This window comes from Watersipora subatra, chromosome 6 (genome assembly GCF_963576615.1).
Source record: "Watersipora subatra chromosome 6, tzWatSuba1.1, whole genome shotgun sequence".
In the NCBI taxonomy this organism is placed as follows: domain Eukaryota; kingdom Metazoa; phylum Bryozoa; class Gymnolaemata; order Cheilostomatida; family Watersiporidae; genus Watersipora; species Watersipora subatra.
Window position 1 is genome coordinate 38,917,309 of NC_088713.1, and position 25,654 is coordinate 38,942,962.

At 32.8% G+C, this 25,654-nt stretch overlaps 1 protein-coding gene across 1 annotated transcript in view; it reads right to left on the reverse strand.

Moving 5' to 3' along the window:
- Positions 1-15,650, reverse strand: part of LOC137398239 (leucine-rich repeat protein SHOC-2-like) — a 29,707-nt gene extending 14,057 nt beyond the window's left edge. The window contains exons 1-8 of the mRNA XM_068084347.1: positions 15,572-15,650; positions 11,784-11,985; positions 9,566-9,715; positions 8,452-8,592; positions 5,105-5,245; positions 3,622-3,762; positions 2,150-2,290; positions 677-817 (exon numbers count right to left, since the gene is read on the reverse strand). Coding sequence (XP_067940448.1) covers positions 677-817; positions 2,150-2,290; positions 3,622-3,762; positions 5,105-5,245; positions 8,452-8,592; positions 9,566-9,715; positions 11,784-11,985; positions 15,572-15,650 — 1,136 coding nt within the window. The remainder of the gene's footprint in view (positions 1-676; positions 818-2,149; positions 2,291-3,621; positions 3,763-5,104; positions 5,246-8,451; positions 8,593-9,565; positions 9,716-11,783; positions 11,986-15,571) is intronic.
- Positions 15,651-25,654: the final 10,004 nt, after the last annotated feature.

The following is a 25,654-nucleotide window of genomic DNA, read 5'->3' on the forward strand; positions in this document are numbered from 1 at the left end:
TAAAACATCGCAGTAGTAAATACGAATACAAAATGCAAATTCACGTAATTCCATTTACTGAAGAGGAACTGTTATGAATACAATATAACAAATAGTGAATGTTGCAGTGCTTGACTTGTTTGATATATTTCAAAACATGCTACGAAAACAGTGCAAAAAAGATGGTTGATAGAAAAAAATCAAAGAGTGAAATATGTGAATTTCAAATAAAAAAATAAAACTGACAAAAAAATCAACTTTTGAAGTATTAATGGAAGTCTTAAATTATAACAAACCGTACATTTTCTAATTGATTCATTCTTCAAAGTTATTGTTGCAGAGAGCGAACAGGCATCAGATATATTTTTGTTTCAGTAACCACTGTGATTTTGCACACGATTTGACTATAGTTGCTAGATATAGTAGAGTTTCTATTAAACACTCGTAACATTGAGCTCTGAACTCTGAGTGAAATATATTTTTAAACACTTCTTACAAGCACAGGTTTAGTGATTCACAAAAGAGCCCTTACAAAGGTTTCCATCAATTAAGACTTTGAAAAGTGGGGAGCCGAGACATTTTCATAAAAAAGCAGCAAAAGTCGGTAAGCGTAATGTAAAGCACTCTGACGACAACTATATTTTACACTTAATGGAATGATAGATAGAAGCATTAACAGTCTGTAGATGTTACTCACCTTTCTGGTAGAAATGTTAGCCAGCAATCATGAAGGTTCAGTTTTTTTAAGTTACCAAGATCACCAAACACATCTGGTAGTCCACTAGAAAATTTATTTCTAGAAAGGTAAAGCTCTTCTAATAGAGTCAACTTTGAGAAGCTGTAAATCATAAATAAGAATAAAACTAAAAGCTATCAAATCTTCCTGGGAGCATTTTGGTATGGTGATTATCAAATCTAGAAAGTAGCAATAAGTGGTGTTTTACTCCAACAAGTATAAATATGTAAGCAATAACATGCAAAAATATATCTAAAGTATTTTAAATATTTCGATGCATATTATCACGGTTTGTAATTTTTATAAGAAGGTTATTAGTAGTTGGCAACAGATGACCCTTTTCAGAGGAATAATTATATTAACATAAAACCACCAACACATCTGGTACTCCAACAAAAAAAATCTCTCCAAAAATATTAAGCTTTTTTAATTCAGTCAACTTTGAGAAGCTTGTAATCATCAATAAAGACAAAAATTAAAAATCATTGAACCGTCCTGGAATCAGTTTGCCATGATGATTGGCGTTAGATCCAGATAGCAGCATTGATTTCTTTTTTGCTCCAACAAGTATATATACGTAAACATAATTTCAAAACATTAAAAGTATCTAAATGCATATTATCACAGTTTGTGAATTTTACAAAAAGGTTTATTTGTAGTTAGGCCCAGATGTATATTTTCAAAGAAACGATAACATTATAATATAACCTTTAGCCATTCAATGATAAATCTCTTTTGCAGTTGTTGAGAACATCATATAAAACATCGCAGTAGTAAATACGAATACAAAATGCAAATTCACGTAAATCCATTTACTGAAGAGGAACTGTTATGAATACAATATAACAAATAGTGAATGTTGCAGTGCTTGACTTGTTTGATATATTTCAAAACATGCTACGAAAACAGTGCAAAAAAGATGGTTGATAGAAAAAAATCAAAGAGTGAAATATGTGAATTTCAAATAAAAAAATAAAACTGACAAAAAAATCAACTTTTGAAGTATTAATGGAAGTCTTAAATTATAACAAACCGTACATTTTCTAATTGATTCATTCTTCAAAGTTATTGTTGCAGAGAGCGAACAGGCATCAGATATAATTTTGTTTCAGTAACCACTGTGATTTTGCACACGATTTGACTATAGTTGCTAGATATAGTAGAGTTTCTATTAAACACTCGTAACATCGAGCTCTGAACTCTGAGTGAAATATATTTTTATACACTTCTTACAAGCGCAGGTTTAGTGATTCACAAAACAGCCCTTACAAAGGTTTCCATCAAGTAAGACCTTGAAAAGTGGAGAGCCGATACATTCTCATAAAAAAGCAGCAAAAGTCGGTAAGCGTAATGTAGAGCACTATGACGACAACTATATTTTACAATTTATAGAATGATAGCTGGAAGCATTAACATTCTGTAAATGTTACTCACGTTTCTGGTAGAGATCTTAGCTTGCATATATCAAGGTTCAGCTTTTTTAAGTTACCAAGATCACCAAACACATCTGATAGTCCACTAGAAAAGTTATTTCTAGAAAGGCCAAGCTCTTCTAGTCGAGTCAACTTTGAGAAGCTGTAAGTCATAAATAAGTATAAAAACTAAAAGCTATCAAATCTTTCCGAGAGAACTTCGGCATGGTGATTATTAAATCCAGAAAGTAGCAATAAGTGGTGTTTCACTCCAACAAGTATAAATATGTAAGCAAGAACATGCAAAAATAAATCTAAAGTATTTCAAATATTTCGATGCATATTATCACGGTTTGTAATTTTTATAAGAAGGTTATTAGTAGTTAGCACCGGATGACCCTTTTCAGAGGAATAATTATATTAACATAAAACGACCAACACATTGCGTACTCCAACAAAAAAAATTTCTCCAAAAATATTAAGCTTTTTCAATTGAGTCAACTTTGAGAAGCTTGTAATCATCAATAAAGACAAAAATTAAAAATTATTGAACCGTCCTGGAATCAGTTTGCCATGAAGATTGGCGTTAGATCCAGATAGCAGCATTGATTTGTTTTTTTGCTCAAACAAGTATATATATGTAAATATAATTTCAAAACATTAAAAGTATCTAAATGCATATTATCACAGTTTGTGAATTTTACAAAAAGGTTTATTTGTAGTTAGGACCAGATGAGTATTTTCAAAGAAACAATAATATTATAATATAACCTTTAGCCATTCAATGATAAATCTCTTCTGCAGTTGTTGAGAACATCATATAAAACATTGCAGTAGTAAATACGAATACAAAATGCAATTTCACCTAAATCCATTAACTGATAAGGAATTGTTGTGAATAAAACATAGCAATTAGTTAAGGTCACAGTGCTTGATTGGTTTGACAAATTTAAAAACACCATGAAAACAGTGCAAAATAGATGATTGATGGAAAAAAAATCAATGAGTGAAACATGTGAATTCCATATGAAAAAATTAAACTGACAAAATATCAACTTTTGATTTTTAAAGGAGGTCTTAAATTATAACAAACTGTAAGTTTTTTGATTGATTCAATCTTTAAAGTTATTGTTGCAGAAAGCGACCAGGCATCAGATATAATTTTGTTTCAGTAACCACTGTGATTTTGCACACGATTTGACTATAGTCGCTAGATGTAGTAGAGTTTCTATTAAACACTCGTAACATCGAGCTCTGAACTCTGAGTGAAATATATTTTTATACACTTCTTACAAGCGCAGGTTTAGTGATTCACAAAAGAGCCCTTACAAAGGTTTCCATCAAGTAAGACCTTGAAAAGTGGGCAGCTGAGACATTTTAATAAAAAAGCAGCAAAAGTCGGTAAGCGTAATGTAAAGCACTCTGACGACAACTATATTTTACACTTAATGGAATGATAGATAGAAGCATTAACAGTCTGTAGATGTTACTCACCTTTCTGGTAGAAATGTTAGCCAGCAATCATGAAGGTTCAGTTTTTTTAAGTTACCAAGATCACCAAACACATCTGATAGTCCACTAGAAAAGTCATTTTCAGAAAGGTCAAGCTCTTCGACTTGAGTCAACTTTGAGAAGCTGTAAGTCATAAATAAGTATAAAAACTAAAAGCTATCAAATCTTCCTGGGAGAATGGGATAATTTTGGCATGGTGATTATCAAATCCAGAAAGTAGCAATAAGTGGTGTTTCGCTCCAACAAGTATAAATATATACATGTAAGCAAGAACATGCAAAAATAAATCTGAAGTGTTTTAAATATTTCAATGCATATTATCATAGTTTGTAATTTTTATCAGAATGTTATTAGTAGTTAGCACCAGACCTCTCTTTTCAGAGGAATAATTATATTAACATAAAACCACCAACACATTTGGTACTCCAGCAAAAAACTTATCTACAGAAATGTTGTGCTTTTTTAATCGAGTCATCTTTGAGAAGCTGTGAATCATAAATAAGGACAAAAACTACGAAATATTGAATCGTCCTGGGATCAGTTTGGCGTGATGATTGTTGGATCCAAATAGTAGAAATGAGTTGTTTTTTGCTCATACAAGTATATATATAGAAAAATAAATTCAAAAGATTTTGAGTATCTTGATGCATGTTATCACAGTTTGTGAATTTTACAAAAAGGTTTATTTGTAGTTAGGACCAGATGAGTATTTTCAAAGAAACAATAATATTAGCATATAACCTTTAGCCATTCAATAATAAATCTCTTCTGCAGTTGTTGAGAACATCATTTAAAACATCGCAGTAGTAAATACAAATACAAAATGCAAATTCACGTAATTCCATTTACTGATAAGGAACTGTTATGAATACAATATAACGAATAGTGAATGTTGCAGTGCTTGACTTGTTTGATATATTTCAAAACATACTACGAAAACAGTGCAAAAAAGATGGTTGATAGAAAAAAATCAAGGAGTGAAATATGTGAATTTCAAATAAAAAAATTAAACTGACAAAAAAAATCAACCTTTGAAGTATTAATGGAAGTCTTAAATTATAACAAACCGTAAATTTTCTAATTGATTCATTCTTTAAAGTTATTGTTGCAGAGAGCGACCAGGCATCAGAGATAATTTGTTTCAGTAACCACTGTGATTTTGCACACGATTTGACTGTAGTTGCTAGATATAGTAGAGTTTCTATTCAACACTGGTAACATCGAGCTCTGAACTCTGAGTGAAATGTATTTTTATACACTTCTTACAAGCGCAAGTTTAGTGATTCACAAAAAAGCACTTACAAAGTTTTCCATCAATTAAGACCTTGACAAGTTTGCAGCGGAAACATGTTCATAACGAAGCAGCCAAAGTCAAAAACCATAATATAATGAACACTTACTACAAATCCTTTACTGTTGATAAAGTGCTAGCTGAAAGCGTTATCAGTCTGCGTATGTTACTCACCTTTCTGGTAAAGAAGCTAGGCCACATGCACAAAGTTTCAGCTTTTTTAAGTTACCAAAACCCCCAAACACATCTGGTAGTCCACCGGAAAAATCATTTCCAGAAAGGTCAAGCACTTCTAGGCGAGTCAACTTTGATAAGCTGTAAATCATAAATAAGGACAAAAACTTATACACTTAAGACCTTATAAAGTCTACTATATAAACGGCAATCGTTGTCTGTGTGTGTATGTGTGTATGTGTCCGCCTTATAGTGTACCGTACTATTCAGACTATTAGCTGTTACTAAATATCTAGGGCGCATTAACAGGAATCTCTGGTTAGTGCCCCTCTATACAAAACCTATTTATCGTTTGCCGTTTTCACACAAAAATGACGTAATAATTTCAACTCTTTTGGCTTTATTTTAGCTTCATGACACATGATGCTTTTTTTCCTCAACGTATTATGGTTAATTTGTTTTCGGAAAAATGTTGTCGACAAGAGACTCTCTCGATATTAAATTTTGGCGATTAAAATTTAATAACTCTATGAAACACGATGCCGCTTTTGTGAACCTCTATATCTGGCTTTTCTTAAGGTTTAATTGTTAAATCGCTGTTAAGGTCACTGCTTTTCACGTGAACAATTGTATTATCTCGAGTAGAAATAGCATCTAGACTCTCTCACTTTTGATCAAACAAAGACACTACAATGTTTTATTTTTACATTACATATCGTCGTACCAGTATCGTCGTATTCAGAGTTTTGATGGATAGCTGTTGGTGAAACAGTAACCTTTTTATACACACACTTCTATGCAAGAATTGCTTTTATTAATTCAACATATTTCAAAATTTTATTTTGTTTTCTCAGTTTGTATTAACTGTATCATTAACAAATCATTTCATATTGTAATCGTAGCAAAACAGACTCAAATTAGCTGTTACTTGCTATTTATTGCACTTTTACATCAAAACCATTTTATAGTCGTTTTATTTTTAAAACTCATTTGACCTGCACGAAACATTTTTTTTATGATATGAAGTGTAAAAGTTGTTTGACAAAGTAAATTTGTAAACCTTTACAGTTGTTTTAAGTAGAATGGCAAATGTTGTTATATGTTAAATACAAATAAATTTTCTGTTCAAAGTTTTTTTTTATTACCCGTGCAAACTGGGTTGTACAGCTAGGGGTATTAGCTTACACATCTTTCTTTTCAAGCCTAACCAAAACTATGATATTCTGTCATATTCATCAGTATCGTCGTATTCAAAGAATTGATGGATAGTTTCTGGTGGGAAAGTAACCTTTTTATACCCACACACTTTTATGCAAGAACTGCTACCATTAATTCAACATATTCATGATTTTTTTTTCTCAGTTTGTATTAATTGTATCATTACCATATCATATATTATTGTAATTGTTGCAAAACCGACCTAGTTTAGCTATTACTTACTAATTATTTGAAATTTACATCTAATCCCTTTTACAACTGTTTTGTCTTTTTCAAATTATTAGACTGGCAAAAAACCTTTTCCTCATGATATGAAGTTTGAAAGTTACAGTTGTTTGACAAAGTTTGATAAACTTTACAGTTGTTTTTATTTTTTTTCAATTTATTTCAACTACACAAAAAACTTTTCTCATGATATGTAGTTTGAATGTTAGAATGGCAAATGTTGTTATATATCTTAAATACAAATAGATTTTCTGACAAAAAGTTTCTTATTACTTGGTTAAGGGTACATCTTATGGTGTAAAGTAGCAACTACAAGTACAAGCTTAGCGAGTACAGTTTATTGTGCACAATTTTGAAAAAAAATACTTTACCAAAAATGTTTTCTCACCTCGGGACGGATTAAAATTTACATCATTTTATTTTAATGAGAAAAACTGTTTTGGATCTCGAACAAACCGGTTTTAGAACTACCTTCTGGAACTGATTATTTTCCAGAATTGAGGTACCACTATATGTTATCAAAAGATATAGGTCACTGAAAGTTATGAAATTATAAATTTACATTGGTTTGAAAACCTTTACAGTTGTTTTATTTGCTTTTAAATCAGTACTCATGCAAAAAAACTTTTCCTCATGATATGAATTTTGAAAGTTGTAGTTGTTTGAAAAAGTTTGAAAACCTTTACAGTTGTTTTTATTTCTCTCTTAATTTATTTCGTTTACACACAAGACTTATTTCATGATATGTAGTTTGAAAGTTACATTTTCAAATGCTGGTATATGTTAAATACAAATAAATTTTCTGTTTAAAGACATTTTACTACTTGGGCAGCACCGGGTAGCACAGCTAGGCTTGGGGTCGTGGCGTCACTCAAGGATGCGCCGGGAAACTAAATTCGCCTCGAGTACAGCGAGATTCTCCAGGCGCGGCTTCCTGAATGAATGAGTTGGCGAGTGTGAGGTGATTGATTGCAAAGCGATTGAGTGATAGGCGATTGATTGCGAGGTGATTGCAGGGCAAGTGTGAGGGGATTGATTGCGAGGAGATGATTGTGAGTGCGAAGCGAATGATTGCGAAGCGAGTGCAAAAGCGCGATTTTCAATTGCTCGACAGGTAAAGACTTGTCAGCCAAGGTGGAGGCAACGATCGGCGCAATCGGCAACGAGGCGCGATCGTCAACTGCAAATATAGACATGTATGAACAAATGCATGAATCTAGACATCATATGAATCTAGAATATTTATTAGATTTTACACGCATCTAGCTGTAAAACACATTGCAGATTTCCATTGTTTTCCCCAACATTGACATGTATATGTGTATGCATACTCTGATCAGGACAACAATTTCAGTAGACTGCATATTTGGAGTTGTTTTAGAGAATGAAAGACAACTCTCAATAAACCTTTTGCTGCACGTGAATCTGTTCATGTAGGTGGGTAATGCAGCTAGTAATATATCTAAGGTCCTAAATATATAACATACCATAAAGTTTCTAAATTATTCATTTTTTATAATTGTCGTTGCCGACAGTGACCAGGCATCAGAGAAAATGTCGTATTAGTAACCGATGTGATTTTGCACACTAATTGACTTTAGTTGCTAGCTATACACTAGTTAAGTTTTAATCAAGAACTTGTAATATCAAGCTGAATTTCTTGGTGATAATTCTGAGGGAAATATATTTTGAAAATAATCTTTACAAACTAAATTTTGGTGATACATGCCACAAGCTTTACTAAAGCTTCCATCATATAAGACATTGAAAATTTACAGCAAAAACGTGTTTGTAACAAAGCAGTAAACGTCACCAGTCGTAAAGTAATGGACACGGACAAAAACTTGTTTTACCGTTGATAGAATGATAGCTGGAAGCATTATCAGTCTGTTAATGTTACTCACGTTTCTGGTAGAAATGCTAGTTTGCATCCACAAAGGTTCAGCTCTTTTAATTTACCAAGACCACCAAACACATTTGGTAGTCCACCAGAAAAGTTATTTCCAGAAAGGCCAAGCTCTTCTAGTCGAGTCAACTTTGATAAGCTGTAAACCATAAGGACAAAAACTAAAAGCTATCAAGTCCTCCAGAGAGCATTTTGGCGTGGTGATTGTTGGATTCAGAAAGTAGCAATAGGTTGTGCTTCAATCAAACAAGCATATATTGGTATGTAAAAAGACATTTAAAACATTTTGAATATTTCAATGCATATTATCACAATTTGTAATTTTGATAAGATGGCTGTTAGTAATTTGCACCAGGCAACTCTTTTCAAAGGAATAATATTATTGACACATACAATTTAGTCTTCTGCTAATAAACATCTCTTGCAAATACAGAAAACATTGTATTAAACATCGCAGTAGTAAAGACGAAGACAAAATGCAAACACACCTGATCCAGTCGCTAATAAGAAATTTCATGAATACAATACAGCAAATAGTAAAGGTTGCGGTGCTCAAATTGCTTGACAACTTTGAAAACATACTGTGACAGTAATTAAAAAAATATATGGTTGATAGAAACAAATCAATGAGTAAAAAATTTAAATTCAACGTATATAAATGATTTATTCTAAAAATAAAATAATCTACCTTGGATTAGTAATATATGTCTTTAATTATAACAAACTATGAAGTTTCTGATTTATTCGTTCTTTATAATGGTCATTGCAGACAGTGACTGACCACGCATCAGAGAAAATGTTGTTTTAGTAGCCGCTATGGTTTTGCACACCATTTGACTATAGTTGCGAGTTATGGTTAAGTCTCTATCCAGCACTTGTAACATCAAGCTGAATTCCTTTGCAATAACTCTGAGTGAAATATATATTTTATACACTTCTAACAAGCACAAGTTAGGTAATTCACAAAACAGCAACATAAATTTAGCCATAGAAACATAATTGTAACAAGTCAGTAAAGGACAGTTAGCACAATATAATGAACATTGGTTACAACTATTTTTCAATGATAAAACGATAACCGGAAGCATTACCAATTTTTAGACGCTACTCACTTTTCAGGTAGAGATGTTAGCTTGCATTCCTGAAGCATCAACTTTTTTAAATTACCAAGACCCGGGAGCTCAACTGGTAGCCCACCAGAACAGTCATGTTCGGAAAGGTCAAGCTCTTCTAGTCGAGTCAATTCTGAGACGCTGTAAATCCTACATAAGAACAAAAACTAGTAAATGTGAAACCCTCTAAAAACAGTTTGACATGCGGATTGTTAGAAACAGAAAGTAGCAACAAATTTTGCTCCAATCTAACAAGTATATGTATGTATGTAAAATAACGTCAAAACGCTTAGAGTATCTCAATACATATTTTAAAGTCTTGTTATTTTAAAAAAAAGTTTATTGGCCTTTCCTTAAGGTTTACACATCTTTCTTTTATGGTTATTATCAATCTCATAGTTTTACAGAAATTGCAATGTAAATGATAGACCTGTGGTCTATCATAATGACAGTCATTCGAGTGTGTGTCAGCAAACAACAGGCTCATCTTTTTACAAACGATAATATAAACTATACACTTATGGTCTATCAGTAATAACTGTCATCTGCCATTAAAGAAAACTTTCTTTAAAACATGGCAGTTATAAGTTCGAAGGCAAAACGGAAATATTCTTGAATCCGGTTACAAATCAGGCAATATTATGAATATACTTAAGTCTGGAAGTGAAAGTTGCAGTTTTTGAATCGATTGATAAAATTTAATTTCAACATAACCCATTAGGATTAAGAAAATTAGATGATTTATTGCAAAAAATCAGTGAGCCAAAAAAATGATTTCAAGTTTCGAAAATTTAAAATTTGCTCAAATTTATTCATCTGGCTCTTCAAAAAAAAGAAAATAATTCTTAGTTTTTAAATCTAATGACTGTACATTAATAGTAGCATAATTGGTTTGTAGCGACAGTTTTTTTTTCCTTATCACTATCACTCGGTCGATGGTTCGTGATTTTTGTAATTTTACAAAAGATTAATTTAAGTGCACACCCTCATTGTCATTTTACATTGATTTATTTTTACGCAGAAAAGTATATTCTGCAAAACAAATATAATAAAAAGTTGTTTTAATGTCAAAAATTAACAAAAGCACAAAATAATGTTCACTATACATTTTAAAAACAGTTTCTGTCTGACCATCTATGTATCTGTTGCCAAATGTTAAGGTTTGAATCAAAGAATTATTTTCTTACGACCTTTTGACATTTAGCACCGATCGATCGTCATTAGATCTTTACGAATAATCCCTGTGTAATGGTAATACTTAGCAACTTATTCTTTCATCATTATTGATGCCTAGCCAAACCATTTTATGATGATTATACAAAAAATATAAATTTTACCAAAATTGATGAGCGAGCTTACTGTATTTTATCAAACAATGTTAAAGAGCTTACACCAACTTTGAATTTTGCACTATCAATTAAAATTATTGTGATTCCAAATTTATGAACATTTCAACCGAACCCAGTTTCTCTATAGTTAATGCTTAACAGTGAGTAAAACTGATTTACTGAGAAGTAACGTGGAGTTTATGACACCAACAGCTAGGACATTCCATTAGCTGTAATATACCAAATTGGATTGTGAAGAAAGAACTATAGACCCCCATTGCTGTGTTTGTTGCTTGCATGAACAAATTCTCTCTATGATTTCGACTTAAGCTTAAACTGAGATCCTAATAAAGAAAACAATTGCAGAAAACATGAGTTATTTGAAACATTTTTATTGATACATTATGCACTGTTTAAAAAAATTCAAATTATATTTATGTTGAAAAAAATTCATGTTAGTACAAATATTTCTCTAATTTTTTATTGTATGTCAAGTTATTTACAACAAGGGCAGCAGAAATTGAAACAAATAGAAACATTTAACAGCAATTTTTTATTTATTGGAATGCCTGATTAATGCTATGTGATGTTTCTGTTCTTCAAAGAGCAAATACACCCATTAATAAACTGAGGATAAAATCAACTAGAAAATTAATTTCCTATGATGGATAAATGCATGGAAACATCGATTCTGATTGAATCCATCCTTTGAATTTAATGATGGATATTCTGAAGCATTTGATCATTAATCTTATTAATTTTTAAAATAATTTTCTTTATAAATCTATATGCGATGGTTGACTGTTGTTGGTCATTTTTGCAAAATTTTTGAACCTTCATTGGTTGTTTTAAATCTCTATAAACTACCCTAAAAGCTGAGAGTCACTTACTCTCTCAGTCGTGAGAGGTCATTTAGGTATCGAAAAATCAAAACTTTCAGATTTGGAGCAATGTCTTGGAGGGGTGGAATATAGTTGTGACATTCGAATCCGACTATGAAGTCAGTGTCAATCTCATCAAGGAGTTCTTTAATGGTAAACCATCGTTCATGCCACTCCGGCTTTTCAGAAACTCTGTATTTAATATGATAACCTGTAAAAAATCAAGGGTGAATAATAAACAATACACTTGCACTATAATAACCTCTACAATCTCATTGCTATATCAATTTTTCTATATTGCAGTGTGAAATTTAAGTAAATTTTCTGAAGCAGTTTTCAATATAGAGATTTTTAAGTATTTGAAAATATTAAAGTTTATTCAGGTAAAGAGAAACATACTGACAGAAAATTAAATAAAAAATTTTAATCCAAAATTTAAAACCGAGCAAGGCTAGTTACAAGTAATAAACTAAAATATTGTCTATCATACAAGATGTTGGTAATTATAAATTAATTGTAAGATGTAATCTTTACAATAATAAGAGTAGTGTCTGTCTTTTTAAGGTTAGTTACTAGTAATAAACAGAAATATTGTCTATCATACAAGATGTTGGTAATTATAAATTAATAGTAAAATGTAATCTTTACTATAATAAGAGTGGTGTCTGTCTTTTTAAGGTTTGTTACGAGTAATAAACAGAAATATTGTCTATCATACAAGATGTTGGTAATTATAAATTAATAGTAAAATGTAATCTTTACTATAATAAGAGTAGTGTCTGTCTTTTTAAGGTTTGTTACAAGTAATAAACAGAAATATTGTCTATCATACAAGATGTTGGTAATTATAAATTAATAGTAAAATGTAATCTTTACTATAATAAGAGTAGTGTCTGTCTTTTTAAGGTTTGTTACAAGTAATAAACAGAAATATTGTCTATCATACAAGATGTTGGTAATTATAAATTAATAGTAAAATGTAATCTTTACTATAATAAGAGTAGTGTCTGTCTTTTTAAGGTTTGTTACAAGTAATAAACAGAAATATTGTCTATCATACAAGATGTTGGTAATTATAAATTAATAGTAAAATGTAATCTTTACTATAATAAGAGTAGTGTCTGTCTTTTTAAGGTTTGTTACGAGTAATAAACAGAAATATTGTCTATCATACAAGATGTTGGTAATTATAAATTAATAGTAAAATGTAATCTTTACTATAATAAGAGTAGTGTCTGTCTTTTTAAGGTTTGTTACGAGTAATAAACAGAAATATTGTCTATCATACAAGATGTTGGTAATTATAAATTAATAGTAAAATGTAATCTTTACTATAATAAGAGTAGTGTCTGTCTTTTTAAGGTTTGTTACGAGTAATAAACAGAAATATTGTCTATCATACAAGATGTTGGTAATTATAAATTAATAGTAAAATGTAATCTTTACTATAATAAGAGTAGTGTCTGTCTTTTTAAGGTTTGTTACGAGTAATAAACAGAAATATTGTCTATCATACAAGATGTTGGTAATTATAAATTAATAGTAAAATGTAATCTTCACTATAAGAAGAGCAGTGTCTGTCTTTTTAAGGTTTGTTACAAGTAATAAACAGAAATATTGTCTATCATACAAGATGTTGGTAATTATAAATTAATTGTAAAATGTAATCTTCACTATAAGAAGAGTAGTGTCTGTCTTTTTAAGGTTTGTTACGAGTAATAAACAGAAATATTGTCTATCATACAACATGTTGGTAATTATAAATTAATTCTAAAATGTAATCTTTACTATAATAGGAATGCTGTGGCTGTCATTCTGTCCAAAGCCACAATTGAGCATTAGGAAAAAATGTTTGTCTGCATGAAAATCAAGCGACTTCCCTACCACTACACAACCTCAATACTATTTGAAGGGATAATTCTCTGGATACTGATTACTCATGATGATCTCTCAAAGCCCTAGAGACTAACAGGCATATTAGTAAAAATAAAATTATCCAGCATATAGCAGGTCTTTCTATAGCCTTATTTAATTTCAGACCAATAGAGAAAACACATGGCAAAAACATCGTAATACCGTAAAACCTGTATTTGAATGCCACATTCATTTTAACTCCACCTTAATTTTAGCACTACTGTAAAATTTTTATCCCTTTATAAGTAAAGATTTGCAAGATAAAGTGGCACCCTTCAAGTGAATGTCACTTTTATGTGAACGCCACATGTATTTGTCTGATGTCTTTTGACACTTGTAATCTTTACGAACCCATAATAGCAAGTTTTCAGTAGAAAGTGTTCATAAAACAACACTGTTAATGACTTGACTACATCAATAACAATTAGATTGTTTCTTGTTTCTGTTCATATCCAAATTTGTATTCACTGCAAGACTTGACCATTTTTTTCATTATAATTCTGAATGAAACAGCATAGAAATGATTAGTAACTGTATCGGACCAATGGTAGTTGTTTTTAACTCGGCCTAAATTCTTTGATGTATGTGAATCTTTTTTGCAAATTAATGATAGAATCTAGACTACTGCACATTTTTCAGCTAAAATTATGAGACAATTTTGATTACACACAGTTTCTTTTTATTCACGCCATAAGTGTATACATGTATAATTCTACAGTGCATAGCGTAAAAGTTTTGCTGTACTAGAAGTTATTTGGCTGCTAATATTGACTAGGTCAGCTGCGTAGAAGAAGACTTAAAGCCGTAAAACAATGTGGAGGGTATTGCACAGGTAAAAGAATAAAAAATGGTTCTAAGCAGAATCAATAATGTACGCATAATGGAAGAAGATCAATCAGAATTCAACTGGCTGAGCAAACAATGTTAATATTTTTGTTTAAGAATGCTAACTTTGGTTTTAAAATTTAAACTTTTGTTTCTGAACGTAAATATGGTTTGTTTATCTCACTGGTTTTAAACTCTAGAATTTTAGGATTTATTAGATTATTATTATAGGATTTAAAATTTGCAGATTAAGAACACTTCATTTGAATCTATCACTTCGGTAATGTCAACTGGGCGTACAATAAATCAATGCGCACTACTCATTTTCTCTTAGTCATAAAAAGTAAGTTATAGCTGCAAACTGTACCAAAAATATCAATGACTGCGATGGGCTTTTATACAATCTTTTTAAATTTACTTATAAAAAAAAACAAATCTTTAAATTTAAAATGAAGCAAAAACTGTAAAGCTCCAGCAAATGGCAACGTAGGCTATAAGAGTATCATAAGCTAAGTGCAAGCAATATGTATTATTGAGATATCCAAAACATGTTGGATACCTCAATAATATACATAGGTTATTGAATTATTATATAAGTTATAAAATATATAATAAGTTGTTAGCAAGTTTCTTCACTTAAAGGCTTAAAGTCGCTTTGCCCTCAGAAGAGTATATTATGTAGGCAACATTCACTTTGCCCATGAAGCATTGTATTTCTCAATATTCTTACAAGATATTTGAAAAACACCATGGCATCCTTTGGTTTGAACAGCACTTCTAATAAAGGACCACACTAAAATAAGGGTTCAAAAATAGAGCAATGTTCCGTTCAAATAAACATTTTACGGTTGTCTCAAGAGCAACATTGACATAATGTGACATTGAAAAAATATCTCTGCAACTGTTGCTACTTGCGTTCTCTAAATACAGGCTCACCACCTTTCAATCCCTAGAACCTCGTCACTCCTGAACAGATGAGTTTAAGTGATAATTATATAAAAGTGAGAATTACGAAAATCTTTTTGCATGCTTTCAGACATATCTGAAAAATTACTAACGTTTGTTCGGATTGTGATCCTCTGCTCTACTTCCTTGTTGATCATGAAACTGTTCAATTCTGTCAAAGCTGTCTGCCATTTTAGTCACTGCATCTTCAATGACTTTCTGAGTAAAAAAATAGATAAATAAATATGATAATAGGATTTTATTGAATATTACTTGTGCATACAAACAGCACAAATAATAGTAATATGTTGTATTAATAAACTAGTCTAAGGTCACAATCAAAATACTGTACTATAATATAAATATGTAGATATTAGAAAACATATTATATATGCAAATGCGAATATGTATTTATAATATACATTATAATTAATAATTAATAATTGTGTAGAGCACAAGTATATTATTCGTATTTACGTGTATGTATATATATGTCAGGGTAGGAAAAAACCATGGTTTTAAAAAAAAATATGAAAAACCATTTTTTTGTTCAAACAGGTTTTTATGTTTTTCTTTAATTTTACTAGGTTTTATACAATTCTAAGTATAATTAACATCACTTGCTATAGCCGCATGAGTGAGTATTAAACAAACATATGTAGAATCATCTGTTAAATATGGTACTGTGGGAGTTGTTATGGGAGAAAAGAGAGAAAAAATATGGAATTTTCAGGATGAGTCTTTCATTAAACATGATGGGTGAAATACAGAGCAGAAATTGTATCACATAAAATGAATATTTTACATACAGCTCGATGTATAAGTAGGAATTTCAATCCAAGTGATTAGTCTTGCAGTAGTGCAGAGCAGAGCACAATACAAATGCATTGCTAATGTTTGGAGCAGTGGCAGATAACTCAACTTCTATCACTTAAATACTAGCATCACTGTCTAAATTGGTGTTGTCAGCTTAAAATTTTGCTACGCGAGCTATAAGACTATCTGTGTGACTTTGCGTTACGAGAGCATACCTGTTGCATTTTGCCTTAAAACCTTTGCTTTTTGCAGTTTGAGTGAAAAACTGCTAAACGAGATGCTGTTTTCGAGGCATAATGGAAATTTGAGCCACAACTTTAACTTCTCAAAACACAAAAAACTTAAACTGAAATCTAACAATCCAACTACTTTGGTTTGTGTCTAATAAACGAAATATTAGTTTGCAAGTTTGAAGGTTTTGGCAAAAAACGATTTTATTGTTTTAATTTGTAATTATAAGAAATTCGTTCCCACTGGCCAGATTTGAGAAAGCATTCATTCATTATTAGAGACGATGATTGGATTAATATATTTCACATGATTTTTATATTCCATCATTAAAAAAGCTCTTTATATCACTTGATAAAAGCAATTAAAAATGAGGTTCACTAATTTATTCTTGTGCTAAGATTTCGTGAAGTTTCAACTTGAGCTTTGCAATCAATTTACTACTGTGTGGTAAAAAACTTCCAGTAAAATAACTTTCCAAAATAAACTGTGTAAAATGATTTGGTTTAAACCATTAGTTTAAATTGGCAGACCATTAGTTTAAACCGTGCGAACCTGATATATGTATACATACATATTTATTCATATAAATATATATGTATACATATATATATATATACATATATGTATACATATATATTTATATGAATAAATATGTATGTATACATATTTATTGTGAAGGAGAATACTGGGGAAAAACATCCGCTGATGAACTATTTGATGTAACAATGGGAAGTTTCGACGGTGCCGAAACTTGTGAGCTGGTCGGTACGTTTCTACTCCATCAGATCACAACAAAATATGGTAGCCACTTTGGATTGTACAGAGATGATGGGCTAGGCATAGTAGAAGGTTCAGCACGTAATGCAGAATCTATGAAAAAAGATCTCTGTGCTATATTCAGCTCGTATGGACTAAAGATTACCATCAATGTTAATAAAAGAGTTGTAAACTTCCTTGATGTTACCCTCAACTTAGACAATGGTAAACACATGCCATACGTCAAACCCAATGAGAGACCAGTGTATGTCAACAAAGAGTCCAACCACCCACCTGGCATAATCAGAAACATTCCAGCAAGTATAAATAAGAGGCTCTCTACAATTTCGTCTGATGCTGAATGCTTCAATAAAACAGCAAATATCTACCAAGAAGCACTAACCAAGAGCGGATATAGCCACCAACTAACATACCAAGAACATCTATCAACATCTGAAAACAGACAATGCAAACGGAGCAGGACGATTACATGGTACAACCCACCTTACAGCAGTAATGTCCATACTAACATCGGCAAACTCTTCATCCAACTAGTCAGGAAGGAATTTACGACAAGGCACCCACTGCATAAAATATTTAACAGCAACAATATCAAAATTAGCTACAGTTGTATGAGCATTGTAAGAGAGTCCATCAATGCTCACAACAAAATTATACTGACTGCCAACACCGCAAATGAAGACCGAACATGCAACTGCAGAAAAAGAGAAGAGTGCCCGATGAATGGAGAATGTCTGAAAACATCATTAATTTACCAGGCTACTGTAAAAACCAACACCGATTCACCAGACCAGACATACATTGGACAAACAGAGAACACTTTCAAGACGCGATTCACTAACCATAAAGCTTCTTTCAACCACCCATCTAAGAGAAACTCTACTGAATTAAGTAAATATATATGGTCACTAAAGGACAATAATACCAACTACGCAATATCATGGAAGACCCTTCGGTATGCTAAAGCATACAACACTATCTCAAACAAGTGTAACTTATGCCTATGGGAGAAATTCTTTATTATTTACAGACCATCATTAGGCACTCTTAATAAACGTAACGAGCTATTATCATCATGCAGACATTCATCTAAGTTCTTGCTACGTAATTGTATCACTTAACTATTTGGCTTTTGGCTTCTGTACACTCATCCAATTATCAGCTTATCTAACTCTGCATAACAGCGTATTTAATACTGGAGTATGAAATTCATTTTAGACATTTTATCTGAAGAGTGTGATACTGAGTGTACCACATGAAACTATTAGTAATAAAATGTTTAACTTATAGAGTGAAGTTCCACTTATAAATATTTTATATATATACATATATATATATATACATATAAGTATTGTTTCCTCACCCTGGATACCCCGAATGGTTGGTAAATTCTGCTCTAACTCGGGTCTCCTACCAGAGACCTGGGAGTTTGAGCACTCGCCTCAAGATCTTAGCTGTTCCCAATAGCGCACTTTTTTGCAACTCACCTGAGTTGCTTGTTGTTGGTATTTGGGCAAGCCACATTTCATGTGCCGGTGTTATTGCGCCCAATGCTCCAATGACTACTGGGATTACAGTTGTTCTTACATTCCACCATTTTTCTATGTCTTTTTCAAGAGGGAGATATTTCTCTACCTTTTCTCTTTCTTTGCTGGCTATATTGTAGTCATTGGGTACTGCTATAACTATTATAGTAACCCTCTGGTTTTCCTTGTCTACCACCACTATATCTGGTGTATATATATATATATATATATATATATATATACACCATGTATATATATATATATATACATATATATATATATAAATATATATATATATATACATATTTATATATATATATAATAATTGTTTCCTCACCCCGGATACCCCGTATGGGTGGTAAATTCTGCTCTAACTCGGGTCTCCTACCAGAGACCTGGGAGTTTGAGCACTCGCCTCAAGATCTTAGCTGTTCCCAATAGCGCACTTTTCTGCAACTCACCTGAGTTGCGTGTTGTTGGTATTTGGGCAAGCCACATTTTATGTGCCGGTGTTATTGCGCCCAGTTCCCCAATGACTACTTAGATTACAGTTGTTCTTACATTTAAGCATTTTTCAATTTCTTCTCCAAGGAGATATTTCTCTACCTTTTCTTTTTCTTTGCCGGCTATATTGTAGTCATTGGGTACTGCTGTATCTATTATAGTAGCCCTCTTGTTCTCCTTGTTTACCATCACAATATCTGGTTGGTTTGCTAGGACATGCTTGTCAGTTTGGATGTAGAAGTCCCAGAGGATCTTAGCGTGGTCATTTTCCTTCACCATACAAGGAGCATCCCACCAGTGTTGTGGTTTATTAAGGCCATACTCATCACATAGACTTCTATACACAATACCTGTGACATGATTATGCCGCTCAGTGTATGCATTCCCTGCTAGCTGCCTGCATCCACTGATGATGTGTTGGATGGTATCAGGTGCATCTTTGCGCAGTCTGCATCTAGGATCGTCTCTAGTGTGATAGATTTTCGTTTGGAGTTGCCTTGTTGGAAGCACTTGCTCCTGGGCTGCCATGATTAGCGACTCTGTAATGGCTGTTAGGTTTCCTTTGTTCAGCCACATATATGTCTGGCGAAGATCGCCAACCTTAGATATTTGTTGGTGGTAAGCACCATGAAGACGTTTCGTGTGCCAGTCAATTTCCTCATCATCAGGGCGTAGGTTCGTTGTAAGAGCAGCCGATTGATATTCAGCTAGCAAATTATCTGAGATGGCCATGGAGGCTGCATATGCTTTGATGCTTTGCTCCTCCTCTTTCACTGTCTGCTGTACACTTTTGAGTCCCCTACCGCCATCTTTCCTATCAATATACAATCTAGTAGTATCAGATTTTAGGTGGAGTGCTCCATGCATGGTCAGCAGTTTACGAGTTGCTATATCTGTTTCTTTGATGGCTTCCTCAGTCCACTTTATTATGCCTGCTGGATATCTTATTACTGGCAGTGCGTAGGTATTTATTGCCATGATTTGGTTCTTGGCATTGAGCTGGCTCCGTAAGACCTGCCGAAGGCGCTTCTTGTATTTGGTAATGGCTTTGTGATGTACCTCTGCTTCATGGCTGATGTTGCTTTGCATAATCCTCAAGTACTTGTATCCTTCTCCTATATCTTTGATGGTACCATTTGGCATTCTTAGGACATCTGTGAGCATAGAATGGCCTTTCTTTAGAATTAGCCTTCCACATTTCTCAATACCGAAGGTCATTCCGATGTCCTTGCTGTATACCTGAGTGAGGTGTATTAGCGAATAAATGTCCCTTTCTTTGTTAGCGTACAGCTTGATGTCATCCATGTAGAAAAGGTGGTTTATCTTGGTGCCACTCTTAAACTGGTACCCATATTGAGCCTTCTCCAGCATATTGCTTGGAGGGTTCAGGCATTTGCAGAAGAGCATCGGTGATAAGGAGTCACCTTGATAGATGCCTCGCTTAATTTGTACACTCGCCAGCTTTTTGCTATTAGCCTCCAGTTCCGTCTTCCATTTGGTCATTGACATATTGATGAATGCCACAAGAGCAGGATGAACTTTGTACATACTGAGGCACTCAAGTATCCAACTATGGGGAATTGAGTCATAGGCCTTTTTGTAGTCAATCCAAGCCATTGCAAGATTGGTTTGCCTTCTCCTGCTGTCTCGACAGACCGTCCGACCCACCAGTAACTGATGTTTAGCTCCTCGGGTGTTGCGCCCAATTCCTTTCTGAGCACTGGTCATATAGTGACTCATGTGCTCTTCCAGTTTGCCAGCAACTATTTCTGAGAGCAGTTTCCAAGTGGTGGGCAAGCACGTTATTGGTCGATAGTTTTTTGGGAATCGGTCCCTGCTTTGGATTTTTTATCAGAAGTACAGTTCGTCTTTTGGTCAGCCATTCTGGATGGTCACCTTGTTCTATTAGGCATTCCATCTGCTTAGCCATTCTAGTGTGAAGTGATGTCAATTTCTTTAACCAGAAGGCTTGAATCACGTCATGGCCAGGTGCTGCCCAGTTCTTCATACGCTGCACTCTGCACTTGATGTCCTCTTTGCAGATGGTGAGTCCTTGCTGAGCCACAGTGTGTTGATGGTTCTCTTTAAGCCTTTTCAGCCAATTTGCAGTGGTGTTATGAGTAGTCTCTTTCACTCAGATGTCCTTCCAGAACTTTGAAGTGCTAGATCGGGGAGGCTCAGACATTGGCCTCTGCAGTTCACCTTTGAACTGGGAATACACTCTAGATGGATTATTGATGAACAGTTTGTTCATACTCTTGTTATCCCGCTCTTTGGTGTACCGCTTCAGTCGTGCCGAGAGTGCTACTAGCTAACTAGCTAGTGCTACTTGCTAACTCTTTGTAGTGGTACCCTGCTTCCATAATCATTAGCAGCTGACATCTTGTTGATGATATTTTCCGCAAGCTCTCTCACCCTTGGGTCAAGGTCCAAGTGCATGTCTTCTTTAACCCGTGAGTTGACACATGATCGTGTATGCGTGACAGTGTGTGTTGATATGCACTCCTCGTTGGTTGAGGTTACTTGTATGGCGCCTTACAGTGCCTCGCGTTGCGCGTTCACAACTCGAGTTGTACAACTCGAGTTGCCGTGTTGTCCAACTCGAGTTGCCGAATTGTACAACTCGGCCTGGGTTTATGACCTGGAGTTGTGTTACCTATACGCAAAACTAACACGGGTTCGTAAAGAAAGCAAAGTGAGTAATTGGGGTGTCTCATTTACAGAAATTTAATAATAATTTAAATATGTATACATATTTAAATTATATATATTGGCGAGATTTGCGCATATTCATTTCTATAAATATAAAGAGACAAAAACAATTGTAGAATGTAAAAAGCAAACTAAGAACAATCTATATGAGAACCGAGCAGCGAAATTTTTTTCCCAAACAGGTTTACAAACGGCAGTAAAATTTTGGCTCATGATTGGCTTTAGTAATTGAGTTTTAGTAATCAAAACTTACATCATTACATGGAAAGTCAATAGTTATAATTAGAGAAATACACAAAATTTCAAAATTTTATTCAAAATGGCTTAAATTAATGAGTTTTAAGTGAGCGCCTCTTACGTTTAAACAGCACTTTTTGAATGATAACATCAGTTTTGCTACGTTATTTAGAATTTTGTGTTTCTTTCTAATTATAACTATTGATTTCTATTGTAATGATGTAAGTTTTGGTTACTAAAACTCAATTACTAAAGCCAATCATGAGCCAGAATTTTACTGCCGTATGTAAACCTGTTTGGGAAAAAGAAATTCGCAGCCAGCCGAGCAACTTCTTTTTCAAATGAAAAAGAGTCATCTCTCTAGAATCTGACAAGAAACTGAATGAACACCGAAAATGAACATAGAAATTATTTCAACAGCGTTTAATGATGCACAAAAAAATTCCATATAGCTAGAGAAAATAAAATGATGAGATGTTCTCAAGCCGAGTTGTTGAACTCGAGTTGCTGTTGAAAGAACTCGGCTTGGGTTTTGATGAACTCGAGTTGTGCAACTCGAGTTGTACAACTCGAGTTATATTTACAAACTCGAGTTGTACAACTCGAGTTCTGCAACTCGAGTTGTACAACTCGAGTTGCAAACTCGGCACAGTATAATTCTAATAATTCGCTATTAGTTCTAGTTTTACAGTACACACATAGTTTAATTTCTATTAGCTAACGGGTGCCTCTTGATGTACCATCGTTAATATAACCATATCTACGGTTATGCTACCGTAATACCAATATATTGCACCTTACTTTTGAAAAGTCGTGTTGCGCGTTCACAACTCGAGTTGTGCAACTCGAGTTGATCAACTCGAGTTGCAAACACGCAACGCGAGGCACTGTAAGGCGCCATATACTTGGGTGAACTGTTCCCTAATTTCATCTACCTCATATTCCGATATGAGGTGCCGCTTGATTAAGTTACTCATCTGAGCTACAAGTTGCTTAGCGGTTAGTGGCAATTCAGGGCGCATGTTTATCCACAGTTGCCGCATCCTTCCCATATAGCCCCACATTTGAGGTTCACTCATAAAGTAGCACTGCATGAGGTCCGTGTTATCAGTCCGAGTCCATTTCATCCGTTTTGAACCAGTAGCCCATTTTTCACTGCCTTGTCCTGGTTCAGCTACAGGCAGCGCAGACCTTGTTTGACCGGGCGACGTCCGAGCCGGCATGGCTTTGGTTATTGCACCCATCATAGAGGTTGTAGACATTATACAAGCAAAGGTATTGTCCAAGGACCACCAGAAAAGTGCAGTTGTTGGGGTTTGAACCGAGGACCTAAGGATCACGGTCCTGATACCTTACCAACTGCGCTGTCTGTCCTGTATATATATATATATATATATATATATATATATATATATATATATATATATATATATATATATACAAAACTACAGGCTATATGTCCTGCATTACATATATATATATATATATATATTTATATATCCATATAGCAATATATGTATACATATGGCTATTTTTATATACACCTATATAAATACATATACATATATACAAATGTTTCTTAGTTGAATGCCAAGCGTTGCCCAGGTAATGAAAAAATTTGAAAAAAAAATTATTTTCATTTAACACTTTACAAAAGTCACCCTTTTAACTCTCAAATAAAGAGAAAAACATTATGTGCAGTTATAATAGTTTATGAAAAAAAATAAAACGTTGGTAAAAGCTTCCAACCTTTGTTAAACAACTGTAACACAAACTTTTCACATGACAAAAAGTTATTTTGCGCAGGTCAAATAAATTTAAAAAATATAAACGAATCTAAAAGTGCTTAAGTGCTCATATAAAATAATTACCAAGTAATGGCTAAATTAAATCTTTTCCGCTATGACTACAATGAAAAATGATTTGGTAATGATAAAATTATTGCAAACTGAGAAAAAAAAATAAAAATCCTAAATATGTGGACTTAATAATCACAATTAGTTCATATAACTGTGTGTATAAAAAAGATTACTGTTGTAGCAGAAGTAATCCACCAAAACTTTGACAATGATTCTGGTACCTCTTGACAAACATAGGTTCAAACGTAGGTACAAACTGAGGTACAAAAGTTGGTATGTTATATCAGACATTCTTTGTTGGTACTTTTTCTGATCGAACATAATGAGAATGTAGAGACTATTCCTACTCTACATAACACATCTTATCAGGTGAAAATTATGAAGTTTTTACCTTATATATAGTTAAAGTTTTATATATAGTATTAAGTTTTATATATATATATAAAACTATATATATATAAAACTTTATATATATATATATATACATATGTATGTACGTATATATATAGATGTATGTACATATATGTATATATGTATATATATACATATATATATATATATACATATATATATACATGTATATATATATATATATATACATATATGAGTTCATGTCATATCTGTCAAATGTAATGAAAAGGTCCCTACTCAAACTAAGCACACATAAGTTCTAAAAATCCATTATGGTCACATACAGTCGATATGTTTGTAAAATTTTTAAACCGTAGCGCTGGTGGTAGAGTATCAATAATTAAAATAATGTGGTTTTGTGTTCTACATATATATTCAATAATTAAAAAGATTCATTTTATCGTTATCACTCAAATTTTATTGTCACATACATTTAACATGTTTGTATATTTTACAAACAGTAGCGCTGGTGCTAAAATATGTATGACCAAAATAATAAGGTGTTGTATTTTATGAATCTTTGAAATAAGTTAAAAAATACCTTGTTTCATTTTTACTCAAATTAACAAACTATTTCAATGGTTCAACTTCTGCAAATAATATTTTTACCATCCTATATACTATAAGCCTTGCAGTGTTTTGCATGATGCAATGTTAGCGTGGCATAAGCCACATCAATACAACATTTGCATTTAACCATGACCAACGTGCTGCGACTACGGGAGGATTTGTGTAAAATATTTCAGATTAGCGAGCAGTTAATTATAACTAACTAGCCTATTGTGTTGATAAATGAATGAAAAAAGAAACAATCAATAGAAAATTTAGTTATAATCAAACGCTGAGCTGAGTTTTGCTTTGCAACATCATTATCTTTCATTGCAATATTTATGTAATATGCTAGACGAATTAAAGCTACTGAATCTTTACAGATTGTATATCAATGAGCTTGTGGTGATAGTTTAATAAGTAGTAGTACTAGTAACAGTGGTTATTGTATATTTGACAACATTAATTCCGTAAGCTATAGTAGTAGTGAAAGCTCTTTTAACTTTGAACACGCTGAGGTTTTTTACTTTCGGTAGTAGGTAATGTGTCAAAATAAGTTACCAAAATTTGTTCT